General features: G+C 38.2%; 1 protein-coding gene across 2 annotated transcripts; it reads right to left on the minus strand.

Moving 5' to 3' along the window:
• Positions 1-641: 641 nt before the first annotated feature.
• On the minus strand, positions 642-8000 carry CLK1 (CDC like kinase 1). Of its 2 annotated transcripts, XM_006080503.4 has the most exons (13): positions 7857-8000; positions 6770-6933; positions 6267-6495; positions 5177-5267; positions 4712-4778; positions 3500-3616; positions 3244-3410; positions 2644-2738; positions 2424-2553; positions 1815-1897; positions 1323-1402; positions 1128-1218; positions 642-1010 (listed from the first exon to the last, which is right to left on the minus strand). In XM_006080503.4, the coding sequence occupies exons 2-13, from the start codon at positions 6931-6933 to the stop codon at positions 867-869; spliced, it is 1458 nt and encodes a 485-aa protein (XP_006080565.2). In that variant the 5' UTR covers positions 7857-8000; the 3' UTR covers positions 642-866. The 2 variants fall into 2 exon arrangements, with proteins under 2 accessions (XP_006080565.2, XP_025133751.1); XM_025277966.3 differs by lacking the exons at positions 5177-5267; positions 6770-6933; positions 7857-8000 and having other exon boundaries at positions 6267-6406.
• Positions 8001-16307: the final 8307 nt, after the last annotated feature.

Genomic DNA, 16307 nt, shown 5'->3' on the forward strand with positions numbered 1-16307 from the left:
GTACCACCCAGTGTAGGTACACTGCTACAAACTCAAAAGTGAACTTGAAAACTCTTGAAAAAGACTTAGCAGCGTTACTATGTAATTTTTACCCCAGTTCCTTCTGAAATATTTGTATTTAGTCTGTCTTTGCCCGGTTCATAGTTGTCTTTATCATAAATGCTTTTTACAAAAGCCCATTTGAAAAGACTATGTATGTGAGTCCAACTATTCCAATGATTCCACATTCTAAACAAAACAGTAAAAAGAGCAGTGGTTGGAAGATAAACCAGTAAAAATAGTGGTTGGGCAAGGTTAAGGAGGAATAGAGCAGATTTTTAGAGCAATGAAAACACTTTATATCCTATAATGCTTAACACATGAGGGATGTGGATAATGGGGGGACAGGGGAGAGGCTACCTATGGCTGAAGCAAGTGGTATACTCTGACTTTGTTTGGCTAATCTCTAGTTCTTCGTATTCTATAACTTGGTTTCATTACATTTGGTTCAGAGAAAGAAGGTGTAAGTTCCAATGCTGGCAATCCCTAAAATGCAAACAAAGCCAAACATTTCTAGACTTAATGAAAACTCCAGAAACAGATATACACCCATTCTTACAGTAACAGAATATGATGCTAAAAATGAATGCTACAGCTTCATATAAATTTCATAAATATAAGAAAATTTATTCTAAATAATCATTTTATACAGTTAATTACTGAAAAGGACATTCATTACTTTACTATTTACTTAAATCATCCAAACAAAATAAACATGGCAATACAAAATTGCAAGAAATTTACAAAGGCTGTACAAAATAACTTAATATTGAAAAATGGGACTGATACAGTCCATATGGTCTCAAGGGAGCTGTACAATTACAGATTTACGTAGCTTTTTTAAGGGGATAAAAGAAAGGATGCTTTAAGGCTTCTTTAAGAGTGATCCTTTTAGCTGGTTCATACTCCAACATTTTCTGAATAAGGTCAAAGAGAAGCTCATGTTCAGCATCTTGGGAAAGCATAAATTCCTGCAAGGAGAAGAAATACCGTCAATAGCCTTTTCTACTACCATTTATTTTAAGTTTATTTACCCACCATGAAAGAAACTCAAGGTTTTGATCATTTAAGCAAAGACCCAGGCTTACCTTCAGAGGTTTACAACGCCTTGAAACGTATCTGCCAGCAGAACTATGTTCATCCCAGTCTAATCGATCATGATGGAAATATTTACGTTTCCTAAGAATAAATTGATATCCATTCATGTTTATAATGTTGACAATGAAAACTTAAAAAACATCTAGCAAAGGTGACTGACTGATGGCACCTTGTCTTAAACATACCTGGTTTTCTGTATCATATGTTTTGGTAAAGGCCCAAGAATCCTTTCCATCATTGCCAAATGTTCCTTACTATCATGTGTCTAAAATAATAAAGAAAAGTTATTAACTACCTCTACTTGCACATTGTGTTTTGCTCTTATTTAACAGAGCTGCTCAATTTTTAGTCAATGGATAATTACAGGTCACCAAAGAATGTGATCTCTAAATCAGGTATACTTATAGCAAGTTATAACTTACCGGGGAAGGGGGGGGAAGGTGGGGGGGGGGAAGGCCTACAGAGTAAATTCACCATAAATTTCTTAAAGATAATTATCTGTAATATACTTAAAAAGTTTTAAATAAAACAAATTATGGAGGAAATAGTGTCAGAATTACACATAAAAAGGAAAAAGTGTTACCTAAAATGCACGTATACTTTGTGTTAAAGTGTCCATTCATATAAACAGACAATTTACTTTGGCAAAGCTATTGAAACAGATCATTGTCACTTACTGGAAATACTGTAAATCCAAGGTAATATTCAATAAGAATACATCCTATACTCCAGACATCACATGGCTGGGACCATCCTAAAGCTGCAAAGATAAGCGAACTGTTGATGAAAAAATTCTCAATATTTCTGTCTTTGATATTTGAGCTGAAGCAATCACTTAATCTAAGCTTAAATACAACACAATAGCATAGTATGTTAAGAATCCCGGCTCTGGAGACATCTGGTTTCAAGCCCTGAATCAGGCTTACTTTTTTGGAACAGACTTGGGGAAGACAATTTTAGTCCAAGTCTCCATTTATTAGCTAGTAAAATGGGAGCAAGCTATACCATGCAAACACTAACATAAACTGCATGGAATATAACAGGCACTAAATTATTATGTTTAAAAATCCCATCATGTATTATAAATGTGAAAACTGAAATCTAGCAAGATTAAGCAATCTCTCAAAGTCTTAAAAGAGTTGACTATTTGGAGTAAATTTAAAATCCTTAATGTGTTTTATTATATTAACCCCTAAAATGGAAAGAGAGTCCCACGAACACCTAGAACAGTAAATTTTAAAGTTGGCTTCAAAACAGGTCTCAAAGCATAGTTAAGAAATTCTTACCTAATATAACTTCAGGTGCCCTATAATGTCTTGTAGATACCAATGTACTGTGATGTTCATCATCATACGTTGCACTTCCGAAGTCTACAACTTTAATATCTGGATTTATTAAAGTACGTTCATCACGTTTCTGAAAATCATAAATGATGGTTAAGAAGGCATGTTAAGGAGGCATAAAATATTAATTTTGAAGTATGACGATAGAATATCAAAGACTTACCATTTTGGGATTATATGCCTCTGTGTAGTCCGACTGTACAAATAAGATGTTTTCAGGCTTTAAGTCTGTGTGAGTCAACTTATTACTGTGCAAAACTGAAAACAAAACAGAAAAAGTTCCTGTATTATAAAAACCAAAAATCAAACTCCAAAGCTCTGCAACAAAAATTCTCTGATTTTCATATGTCCAAAGAAGTGGTCAATATTCAATTGCCTGTTAGAAAACCATCAGGGACTAAAACCTACTATACCTTTCTAAAGTTAGTTCACTGAAAACCAACTGTTTAAAAAGTGAAGTAGTATATTGTTGTCAAGATAGTGAGATTTGTCATTCCTTTATTTTTAACCCAGAGGTTCTAGATTATCATTTTTAGCAATCAGAAAGGCTAATCAGTGTTATACAGGATAACATGTTATTATATGCTGGACAATATGCTTATTTACTGAATGATATGCAGTAAACTGACCAACAGCTTGTTATCAACTGTATCTTTCTCCTACCTACTCTTAAGGCAGTCTACCAAGTAGTGTACATTACATTTTTTCAAATATCCAAATTGGTCATTACAATCAGTCTCACTCTGGAATGTTAAGCGCTTACAGTTCACAGACTTGCATATCTGGTATGCCATCCTCCTGATATGATCCAGTCGAAAGGGCAGAAAACCATTTTCCTTAATAAAGTCATAAGTACTAAGTCCCAATAGTTCAAACACAATGCAGACATGACCATGATGCTCAAACCACTCCAACATCTGGACACAGCGGCTATAAACATAGAAAAAAACAACTGAGTACAGCCTCTCACAATTCAAATCCACCTGAGGCCATTTCCTAAGTTCTATTTTGATACTTACAATGTACTGCTAGGGTCTGTTGTATTTAAGTGTTCCAGAACTTGTATTTCTGAGCGAGCTGCTTCACAATATCTATCCACATTTTTAACTATTTTTACTGCTACATGTCTACCTCCCCTGTTAAGAAAATTAAGTCCACATTAAAAAAAAATAATAAAGATATGTCCAATTCCATTTTTTATCACTCTTCAAACTGTCCTACTTCTATTCTGAAGCAGTATTTTGTTTTGCTGGTCTGGCATTCAGTTGTCTAATTACATGTAATTACAGACATATAGTTATGTCTAATTATATGCTCAACTTCAACTCAGTGTAAGCAACTAGAATGACCTCTGGAAATATGATAGGGTTGATACAAGTTGCCTGACAGATTTTTTTCATCAGCCCATCTAACTCATGTGACTTTTTTTTTTTTTGTCTTTAACTATGCACCAACAGTTCTAATTTAACAATACTGTGACATTATCACCTCAATTTACATTCCAATTAAGACATAAAACAAATATACATGGAGTAGTTTTCTTCCTATAGTACCAGTCACTGGCTAATCTTCATTTGGACCAGGTTGCCAAAGAAGTTGGGAAATAGTGGCAGTAAAATAAGAGTGCTAGCTCTTAGAACCTTACCAACCAATAGCAGGGAGCCTCCCCTAATAATTCATTTAGAAAAGCTTTGTCATCCCTAAGGAGAAAGCAACTCAAACAAGAGACAAAAGAAAATTTCTACCGTATCTTATTTCAATCAATTGTTTGAAGGGCATGGATAAACTCATGACAAAACTACAAAGTGTTTTTAGCCCTAGCTTTGTTACCAGTATCAGATATGTTACTTTCTAAAAACACAGATTCCTGAGGACTGGTTCAATATCTGGGGTAACAAAGTCTCCAGACTCCTAACATGAAACCAAGGCTAAAAACTGATCTAGAAAAACACACAGAACTGTGCCCAGTGGGACAACAAAAAAATACCTCTGACACAATAAAAATCTATTCTCAGCTTGTAGAAGCAGCTTACATGCACTATAAACAGCTACTGCTTAAACACCAAGGGATAGCAACTTTACTGAGCATTTCCTGTATCTAAGATTAAAAAACCCTAAGCTAAAAGGGTATAATGACAACAAATGATTCATGGTCAGATCATATCCTAAAACTAAATGTATTTTCTGTACTGTTCACGTTCCCAAGTCCAATTCCAGATCAAGAAACTTACGCTTTATGATCAATGCACTCCACAACTTTTCCAAAAGCTCCTTCACCTAAAGTATCAACAATTTCATCTAAAAGAGAGAAATAAAACTCAGTTATACCAAGAAGTGAGAAGAGTTTACTTATAATAAAGGCTATCAAATGCAGATTATTCTAGTTGATGCTACAAATTTCCTTATCACTAGATAGTTCATTGGTCAACACTGCCAAAAAACATATATAACTATTTTTAGATCTAATTTCATTCTTAAGCTACTTTCATTAACTTTGATTTACTGTTTTGGAAGTTCTGTATAACATTAAATTTCTAAAGAAAGCAAAAACACAACCCCCCCACCAAAAGAAATGGAAAAAAAACAAAACAAACAAAAACAGAGAAAGAAAAAAGATTTCCAAATCCCTGAAATCTTAATCTATAAATAGATTATGTTATCTGAAAAGTTAATAAGTGTTGAAAAATATTCTATACATCTTGCACTTAGTACGTCTCCACTCTGACAGATCAGGTGACCCTCCTCATCATCCTCTACACTCCTGGTTCTTTTCCTTCGGTGACTCTTCTGGAAACGTCAAGTGCGCGGCACCAAGATCATCCAGCCAATCAATATACCCGAGTGAATTCAGGGCAGAATACGAAATTCATTCAGCGGGGAGATATTCAGGCATTCAGATACACGCCAGGCCACAAACGGTTGGCAGGAGCAATTTCAAATTCAGTCCCCAGAAATTCACAGGGCACATAGTTTATGTTAACAGGAGAAAAACATGGCAAGGAACAGATTTTCAGATAAGATACTCAAAGTGGCAAGGTAACAAAACATAATACAATTGTTTTTCTTTAAAAAAAAAAAAAAAATGCTTAGTTGTAGCATTCACTGAAACATAACTTAAGTTTCTAGTGTCCTAATTTAATGTTGCAAAATTGTAGAATGTAATTATTTACTTGTCAAAAGTAGACTGTGGCCAAATTATAATTTCCTAGCTAATCTAAGAAAACAAATATCGAAACAGTAAATAAAATAAAAATTCTAATGTTGGGGAGAAAAAAAAATTGGCATACAAGAATAACACTACAGTATTTAAAATGTCATCTGAGCTTGAGCTCCAAATTAACACATAACCAACCCATAATGTTCAAATCTGTTTTTTAGTGATAAAAGGATTAGCCAGAACAAAGGCAAAGCATAATCCTCAATCATACAAATATAAAAATCATACTTGTAGGTAAGACTTTCATTTGTCAAAGCAAATCAAATTTCTTAAAGTACCATAAAAATATTTTCAGAATATCTTGTAATCCCTGCTATAAGCTAATAGACATTATCTACACTATTTCACAAGTATGACAATTAGTTGCCAATGATTAATAAAATGTTACCATACAATTAAACATGTACTGTATTTCAGGAATTTCCTATCCAATGCACAAAGAATCCTGTAAGTTAAAACTGAGATGACTTCATCTTAAATAGAACTTTCTCAAATGATCAAACACAAATTCAAGTTTTCCTGTTCCACATGGGAAATAAAATTTCCAAAAAATTTAAAAGAGCTCATACCCCATGTGAACGATGATATGAAGTGCTGTCGTGAATTCTGTGTTTGCTTTTATAACTACTTCTTCCACTTCTACCAGAGGACTTGCTACTATGGTTCTGATATCTGCTTTCATAATCTTTATGTCGATGTCCAGGTTCACATCCTTGACTGTAGTCATTTCTGTATTCATCAATGTAGCGTCGACTATGATAATCTTTCTCATTTAAGGATCTGCTTTCCAGGTAATAGCTAGAAAAAGAATTTGTTTTTTTCAATGCTTTTATGTTAGTATCAAATATCCTCAAATTTTCAGTAAATCTCTTAAAATATTACTCATTAAAATTTTTTTCCCATCAAAAAACAGACTTCCAATTTTACAACCATAGCGGAAAATAGCAATCCATCAGTTATTTTAAGTCAATTCTAGTTTTAATAATGAAAATGTATTCCCCACCAGTTTTACTGAAATCAAACTGACATGTTAATATTGCAATGAAAGTATTTTCCTAAGAACCCTCCTTACCTATCAGATGTTTTAGAGTAATTATATCGGCAGCGCTTGTTCTCCCGTGCACTGCTATGCGATCTCTTCTTTCTTTTATGACTGCCGCTGCTGCTCTTCCATTTTCCATAATCCCAATATTTTTCATCCCAATCAGGACAGTAACTTCTTTTTGAGTGTCTCATCTACATAAAAGACAAGTTTTCCCGGTTAAGTTGTATCCCACATGTCAACATTTTAATAAAACTCGTCCTCTAAAATTCATCCGAGTTTCAATTGTTCTTTTAAATCAAAGCTCAAAAGTCATTATTACTCAACTATGAGGGAAATCCTTTCCTGCCGAAACTACAAATTCCTAACTTGAAAAAGACGTTATACAGAAACGACTTTTCATCAACTACCGATCATATCCGTACTAACACCTGGGCACCATCTCGACTCCATACAAAAACAAGCGTCGAAATCCAGACGCTCCAATTGTTCCGAGAAGGGGCGGCAGGAACACCCACGCCTAAAAGGCCCGATCACCCGACTTCTCACACGCTCCTTCAACTACTCCATATTATTCCTGTCTCCTTGAGTTCCTAAACCTAACTTTTGCTTTCACCACTGAGGGCAAACACTCGCCATTTTCCCTCGAGTCGCCTTACATCGGGTCAATGTGTTTTCTTTAAGAACATAGATCCTCAGAAGAGCGTGACTGAGGCACATTCCAGGACCCAAGTCATCGCCAACTTCCCCCACCCCACCCCGCCGCCATCTTAGAGCCCGTCCGAGGCCTGCCGTCACAGACAACATGGCGGCCGCGGACGCCCGAGCTAAGCCCTCCCCGCTTCCTCTAGGGAAGACAAACGTTCGAGAACCTCTGCCCGCCCAGCGAACTCTTCGTCGCGGATCACACAGAAAATCGCAGCGACGGCCTCGACAAAGCTTGGAAGACGAGCGAACCACCTTTCTGCAGCTAGGGGAGGGGAGCGGGAGGCGGAGAAGAAAAGATCACCGCGCCAGAGACTGCGGGCGGCCAACAAGCCTGTGGGGGAGCTTCACGGGCGTTCTCAAGGCACAAAAGGGGGTCCCGACATCTAGCCCGCTTCTCCCTGCGTCTTACCGTCTTGGCCAAAGAGTCCAAGCCTAAGGAGGCAATGCTTGCAACACAACCACGGAAAAAAACCAGCTCGCTGCGACAAGCTCCCACGGCAGTATGGAGCTAACAACCGCAGCGTCTGGACTTCTGGAAAACAAGATGACTAGGCAAGCGCGTCTCCGCCTCCGGGTGGGGCGGGGCGGGGCGGGGCGTGCACGCGTGTAGGGCTGAGCTGGTGAGCCTTATGCGCAGGCGCTGGGTGGGGAGCTTAGAGACAATAGGTGGACCGAGGCAAGGCTTTGTTAGCGGCCATTTTGGCCCGCTCTCCGTTCTCTGAGAAAACATTGTGTTGAGTAGAAAAGACTCGTTCATCCTCACTAAAAATTGTGTTCGTGAACACTAGAAATGAAGAAAAGTGGGGGGTGGGGGTGGGGTACAAAGTAGCGTGTGGATTCAGGATTGCAACCGCTTAAACTGAAAGATTACACCATTTGCATCAAGTAGCCCGAAATTAGGAATTGTCTGGATTTGGGCTTTTGTTCTGAGACATTTTTAAAACTAGTTAAATCTTAACGTGACTGAGACCCACACTCACTGAGGTTAGATTGTAAAGATTTTTACCGAGGTTTTAAAAATCCAAATGTGAGAGCAAGAGCCTGGAGACAGGAAGTGGGACTCCACAGGTAAGCAACATTTCCGCGTTAAGTGAAGCTTCTAAGGTGTAAAGTGGAAGTAAGCTGAAAGGGAAAAATGGAAGGTTATTAGAAGAAGACAGAATTATCTGAAAACAACTTCTGAATAACAAATCAAGCTGCAATTTGAGAGAACAAAGTAACTGCCTATCCTGATCGCCGCCCCTCCTCCAACTTGAAAAAAGAGGTCACGTTACTCCTTCTAAACTTAGTGAAACACATAAAATCATCACGCATGAAGATGGAGCATACTAGTGTTTTTTGCACAGGAGAGCAACGTAGATAACCTGCCCGTTACAGATGCAGTACTGTAGGGTAAAGTGATGAAAATGAATACACAGAGGAATTCCTAAAAACCTATGGTGGTTTGCATTTCTTAAGCCTTTTCTCTGAAAATGCTTTAAAATCGTTAATACCTAGATTTCTGTATGGGATCATGATCACTAAATTTAAGGTTAGTGTTTCGCTTGTGAGGGAGAAATTTCTCACAGTAACTTGTGAAATTTGCTGTTAAGTACATGCTTCTCAGCACTTTAAATGTTAACCAAAACATAGGGAATCCCATTCTTTGGAGTATAATAGTTAATCACATTGTGTTATCACTGAACATAGGTTCTCACTTAATCCTAACAGCAATCTAAATATGGGTATTAACCATATTCTGCTAATACAGGTCAAAGTTGCAGCGAATGACTGTGCAGAGAGCAAGTTCAGTTCAGTTCAGTCGCTCAATCGTGTCCCACTGTTTGCGACCCCATGAACCACAGCACACCAGGCCTCCGTGTCCATCACCAACTCCTAGAGTCTACCCAAACTCATGTCCATTGAGTCAGTGATGCCATCCAACCATCTCATCCTCTGTTGTCCCCTTCTCCTCCTGCCCTCAATCTTTCCCAGCATCAGGGTCTTTTCAAATGAGTCAGCTCTTCACATCAAGTGGCCAAAATACTGGAGTTTCAGCTTCAACATCAGTCCTTCCAATGAACACCCAGAACTGATCTTTAGGATGGACTTGCTGGATCTCCTTGTAGGCCAAGGGACTCTCAAGAGTCCTTTCCAACACCACAATTCAAAAGCATCAATTTTTCTGCGCTCAGCTTTCTTTATAGTCCAACTCTCACATCCATACATGACTACTGGAAAAACCATAGGCTTGACTAGACAGACCTTTGTTGGCAAAGTAATGTCTCTGCTTTTTAATATACTGTCTAGGTTGGTCATAACTTTCCTTCCAAGGAGTAAGCATCTTTTAATTTCATGGCTGCACTCACCATCTGCAGTGATTTTGGAGCCCAGAAAAATAAAGTCAGCCACTGTTTCCCCATCTATTTTCCATGAAGTTATGGGACCTGATGCCATGATCTTAGTTTTCTGAATGTTGAGTTTTAAGCCACCTTTTCCCTCTCCACTTTCACTTTCATCAAGAGGCTTTTTAGTTCCTCTTCACTTTCTGCCATAAGGGTGGTGTCATCTGCATATCAGTGGTTATTGATATTTCTCCCAGCAACCTTGATTCCAGCTTGTGCAAGTTAATATGTTTAATTTCTTTAGGAGAATTCCTCATTGTAAAATTGCTGGGTAAAAGGTGAAGAAATCTTGTACTTGTTTTCCAAAATGATTTTAAATTTAACAGAGCCCATATCTAACCAATTAGTGATTTGAGATATACCCAAAGTTTCATTAATTAGCTATTTTAGTGTTAATGCATGTTATGGGCTGTTTGAAGGCCTGCGTCTCCACCTCCACACATATTCATAATTTTAAGTCCTAGCTCCCACTATTTCAGAATGTGACTATAGTGTCAACTGGAAAAAATGCACAGTGTGAGAGTTGTTGTTCAGTTGCTAGTTTGTGTCTGACTCTTTGTGACTCCCATGAGCTGCAGCACACCAGGCTTCTCTGTCCATCCATTGAATCAGTGATGTCATACAACCATCTCATTCTCTGTCTCCCCCTTCTCCTCCTGCCATCTTTCCCAGCATCAGGGTCTTTTCCAATGAGTCAGCTCTCCACATCTGGTGGCCAAAGTATTAGAGCTTCAGCATCAGGTGACCAGTGGCTCCTGGGTGGATGATTGGCTCCATGGCTGACAGTGACTCCTGAACATCGGATTGGCCCCAGGGCAGTCAAAGGCAGCAGTGAGTCCGAGGTGCTGGACATCATCCAACATCACTTCCAGCCTTCCCCAGACCCCCTTCCCAGCCACTCTAGTAGGGCCTTTGTCTTCACTCCTGGCTGCACGTTGACTGACACCCAACAGCCAGTTAGGGTTTAAACAAGCTCAACGGACACCAACAGTGGGACAGCCAGGGCACCAGGCATGTCATCCAGCTGTGTTGAGTGGCAGAAGGGCATGTCTGCTAGTTAGGACGGGACAAAATATGGTCCACTGGAGGATGGAATGGCAAACCACTTCAGTATTCTTGCCTTGAGAGTCTCATGAATGGTATGAAAAGGCAAAAAAAGAGTTGTGAGTTAAGTTTTATCTGAGGCAAAATACCTAGAGACAGCCTCTCCAGTAGCTCTTAGGAACTGCTCCCAAGAGGTAGGGAGAGAAGTCAGTATTACGTATGGTTTTTCTGAAAGGAGTTAGTGCCAGAAAGCACATATCTTGGCAGAAAGTTGTTGCTAGTGACAGAGGGGCAGATGTTTCCATTAATGATTTTAGTGCTTTTCTACATATGAGAAGATGCAAGAAATTGAGCTCAAAAAGTATTTTCCTGAAAATACCTATTTGAAGGTCTGTTCTGCCAGTTTCTCCCAAAGCAGACTCCTTTCAAGGTGTGTCAAAGGTCAGCGACTGCAGTGGCTAGTGACTTCAATTCTTATACTGTAGAACCAGGTGGAAAGCAGCATTTTTCAGTTGGCAGTAAATAGTGTCTTTACAGAGATAATTAGGATTAAATGAGGTCATTAGGGAGAGGCCTAATTCAATTTAGCTGGTGTCTTTCTAAAAAGAGACTAGGAAACACACCCAGAGGAATGATGAGGTTAAGACAGGAGATGGTCATCTACAAGCCTCAGGAGTAAACAACCCTGCCCACACCTTGACCTCCCAACTTCTAGTCTCTAGAACTGTAAGAAAATTTTCTGTTGTTTAAGCCACCCAGTCTCTGATACAGTACTTTGTTTTGGCTGCTCTTAGTGCATAACACTAAAAAATGTTATGTTGGTGGATACTGAACTTGTAACTTTGGTTTCTAATTAGTGAGGTTGAACGTTTTCTCTTTTCTCTTGTGACTTGCCCATTCATATCTATTCCTTTTTTGAATGTACAACTCTCTTTTGTCCTATTTGCATTCAGTTAAATCCATTTCATCTTTGCCTTTATCAAGTTTGTAAACTGAGAAATTCCTTTCCTCTTCAGAGGAATTCTTTGAAATGTTTTAGGTTTTTCTTGTGTATTCTTTAAATAGGCAACTCTTTTACCTATCTAGAATTTTGGTATATCATGTGAATTCTTTTGCTTTTCTCTGTGTCATTTACCAGTTACCCTAACACAACTTATAGAATAACTCTTCTCTTTTTTAAAAAAATGATTTTGGATCTTGCTTTTTAAAAAATTTTTAATATTTATTTATTTATGGCTGTGTTGAGTCTTTGTTGCTGTGTGTGGGCTTTCTCGAGTTGCAGTATGTGGGCTTCTCATTGCAGTGGCTTCTCTTGTTGCAGAGCATGGACTCTAAGGTACATGGGTTTAGTGCTCTGAGGTGTGTGGGTTCTTCCCAGATCAGGGATTGAACCTGTGTCTTCTGCATTAACAGGCGGATTCTTTACCACTGAGCCACCAGTGAAGCCCCTGGATACTGCTTTAAATAAACTATGTATATACTGTTAAGTTTCCCAGCCAGGGATTGAACCTTCCTCCCTGCATTGGAAGCATGGATTCTTAACCACTGAACCACCAGGGAAGTCCTACACTATTATTCTAGCCTCATTCCTCACATCATAACACTTTTAATATTTGCTGCTTTATAAAAATTGGGATTAATTCCTTTTCATCATATTTTTAAATTGTTCTTATAAATTTATTTTAAAATTATTATATGGAGTTCCCATCATTTACCTGAACCACAATTGATACAAATTGAATTGAAAAAATGCATGTGTTTTCTTTTCAACCCATTGGTGAAATAGTAACTAATCTATCCACTTTACTAAATTGATTAATAAAAGTTGAGTTCTATGTATAAAAATTTATCTATTTACATGTCTGTTAGCTTCACAGACTGAGCTCCCATGGAGTATGCACCTTTGTCTCCAAACCTGGAAGAAGCTTAATGAATGACTAGTTTTAGTAATTAAACAAATCTTCAGAAATATCCAACATAGAAAGTATAAATGTGTTACTAAATGGATCTGGAAATTTCCAAGTTCAACCAAGATATAAATTTTAACTACTCAATTTGCCATTAACCAAAACAAAAGGTCTGCAAGCCTTCTACTCAAAAGAGAACTCCAAACCAAGATCTAACAGGACTGAGGAATTCTATTGAATTCAGGTACATTTCTACAGCAGAGGTTTCGGGCATAGTTTGTTTATACTATCCCTTGGACTCATCCTACTTCCTCTGCTGTGAAACCATGATTATCTGGCAACTGCTGATAGTCTGGGTCAAGGGTTGGCAAACTGTTTCTGAAAGGACTAGATAGTAAATATTCTAGACTTGCAGGATATTTGGTCTCTGTCACAGTCAATCAACACTGCTGCTGTAGAACAAACAGCCAGACTCCCTGCATAAACATAGGAATGGCCAAGTTCTAAGAAAATGTTACTTGCAAAAAACAGGTGCCCAGCCCAAGGGCTGCACCCCACTCCAGCACTCTTGCCTGGAAAATCCCATGGACGGAGGAGCCTGGTGGGCTGCAGTCCTTGGGGTCGCTAAGAGTTGGACACGACTGAGCGACTTCACTTTCACTTTTCACTTTCATGCACTGGAGAAGGAAATGGCAACCCACTCCAGTGTTCTTGCCTGGAGAATCCCAGGGATGGGGGAGCCTGGTGGGCTGCCGTCTATGGGGTCACACGGAGTCAGACACAACTGAAGCGACTTAGCAGCAGTCTAGATGGGGAATCATGTTAATTTCATTTTAAAGAGAATTTGGGTTGATCAGCAACATTCTAGTCTTAGTAGTTTACGGGCTTCCCTGGTGGCTGACAGTAAAGGGCCTGCCTGCAATGTAGAAGACCCAGGTTCGATCCCTGGGTTGGAAAGATCCCTTGGAGAAGGGAAAGGTTACCCACTTCAGTATTCTTGCCTAAACAGTTCTATGGACAGAGGAGCCTGGTAGGCTATAATCCATGGGGTCACTAAGAGTTGGACATGACTGAGCAACTAACACTTTGACTTTCAATATATGGAACAGATATCAATCACCCAACTGCTAATATGATCAGTGAACCAGTTAATTCAGTGTGAGTGGACAGAAATCAATGTTCTGAGTTTTGATCCTCGCTACTTACAGGAGGCCCATGGGTGCTGTCAATATACTTCCTTATCTGAGATCCTTATGGGTACAACTGAGCAGACCTAAGAATGAGTTTGAAGAACCCAAAAGTTACCATATTGGCAACACTAAAAAACAGTGGCACAGTTTGGAATAAAAATTGAGGGAATGTCAGTCAATACAAAAACATCCTGACAATCAATAAAATACTCTTAAGGGTGGTGACAAAATTCAATGATATGTTTGGAGAAGAAATATATCAAGGGTAAATGGATTAAGAGACTGTCATACAAAATAAAGTACATCAGAAAGAGGAAAACAAATACTGTATATTAACACATATATGTGGGACAGTGAGTAAAAGCAGAGACCTGATTTTCCCAGTTACATGCTTGTTTGAGGGGTTATGTCCTTAAGCCGGGGGACAAAAAAAAGTCTTATCTGATCTACTGAAGACTTATTTTTCTGTATTCTATCAAATATCTTATAAACAAAGATGTTCACATTAGGTTTGCTCTGACAGATGAACTCTATGTGACAACAGGGTAAAGAAAAAAGAAATTGATAAAATAATATTTTAAATACCAGGTTTATGGAAAGATCAGATTGTGATTGATAACTTATATTCTAGGATAACTAGACTGACTGAAATCAAATCACTGTCTAAACACCTTACAAAATTCTATCACAGAGTCAGAAGAATTCAGACTATTTCATCATTACATATAAACAAAGCTGCAGAAAAATGCCTAAAGACATTTTCTCATTGTATGAACAATGTGAGGTCTTACTGGTCATAGGTTAACTATTTGGTGTATTTTATATTTTGAAATTGCCACAACATTCCTATGGGAAACAACATAGCCGTTATTTTTGTGGTTAAAAGAGAAAAAAGATATAAAGTATAAGAAGTGGCAAACCAAATTCTGACCCAAAAAAGGCCTTAATACTAATTCTAGAAACTAATGATTAGATTAAAAAGTTGAAACAAAACTTGAGGGCATTGATATAACTGGCCACTCAGTTTATTGGAACGTATGGGAGACATCAATAGTAAAAAGAGGATAACTGCACGCTAACTCCCAAACTACACTTAAGAATCAAAACATTAATTAGATCAGCCATCTGCAGAAATGATACAAAGAAATGTTCTGTATCATTTTGAGGAATACCCAAAGTCTAATCCAGGTGATCTACACAGTGAATAGGACATAGTTCTTGATCAAATCAGTGGTATAGTCTGATAAATGACTGATTAAATGAGAAGCCTGATACGGTTAAGAAGGCAGCCTCCATTTATTGGCTACAGAACACTCCCCCACACCAGAAGCTTTACACACACTGTCATTTAATCCTAACAAGAGTCATATGGAGGATTATTTATGAGAAAATTAAAGCTTGGAGATGTTAACTTGCCTAGTTAATAGTAGGAGGCAGAGCTGTGATTCAGACCCAGACCAGGACTCTATAACTAATTGTATTTTCCAAATGGATCATCTCTAAAACTCTTATCCTGTGTTTATGTATTCCTGCATTTTAAAAAATGATACACTTTAAAAAGATGTTCCGTGGGCAAATCAGTTAGGGAATTCTGAGTGTTCACTGTACTCCAGGACTTCTCTGGGCCTTTACTATAAACACCAGGGGAAATACCTAATGGATTGACTGGCCCCTCTAGGCTATCTCTTTATTTATCTTTCCTCTTTCTAACTGTACAAAGTAAATAGTTAATGGAAATATTTCTAGGATGTGGAGTACGTTAAGGCTGTATCTTGTCACCCTGTTTATTTAACTTTTATGCAGAGTACATCATGTGAAATGCTGGACTGGATGAAGCATAAGCTGGAATCAAGATTGCTGGGAGAAATATCAATAACCTGAGAGAGGCAGATAACACCACCCTTATGGCAGAAAGCAAAGAACTAAAGAGCCTCTTAATGAAAGTGAAAGACTGAAAAAGTTGATTTAAAACTCAACATTCAGAAAGCTAAGATCATGGCATCTGGTCCCATCACTTCATGACAAATAGATGGGGAAACAGTGGAAACAGTGACAGACTATTTTTTGGGGCTCCAAAATCACTGCAGATGGTGACTGCAGCCATGAAATTAAAAGACACTTGCTTCTTGGAAGAAAAGTTATGACCAATCTAGACAGCTTATTAAAAAGCAGAGACATTACTTTGCCAACAAAGGTCCATCTAGTCAAAGTTATGATTTTTCCAGTGGTCGTGTATGGATGTGAGAGTTGGACTGTACAGAAAGCTGAGTGCCGAAGAACTGATGCTTTTGAACTGTGGTGTTGGAGAAGACGCTTAAGAGTCCCTTGGACAGCA

The sequence above is a fragment of the Bubalus bubalis genome, chromosome 2 (assembly GCF_019923935.1).
Source record: "Bubalus bubalis isolate 160015118507 breed Murrah chromosome 2, NDDB_SH_1, whole genome shotgun sequence".
Taxonomy (NCBI): domain Eukaryota; kingdom Metazoa; phylum Chordata; class Mammalia; order Artiodactyla; family Bovidae; genus Bubalus; species Bubalus bubalis.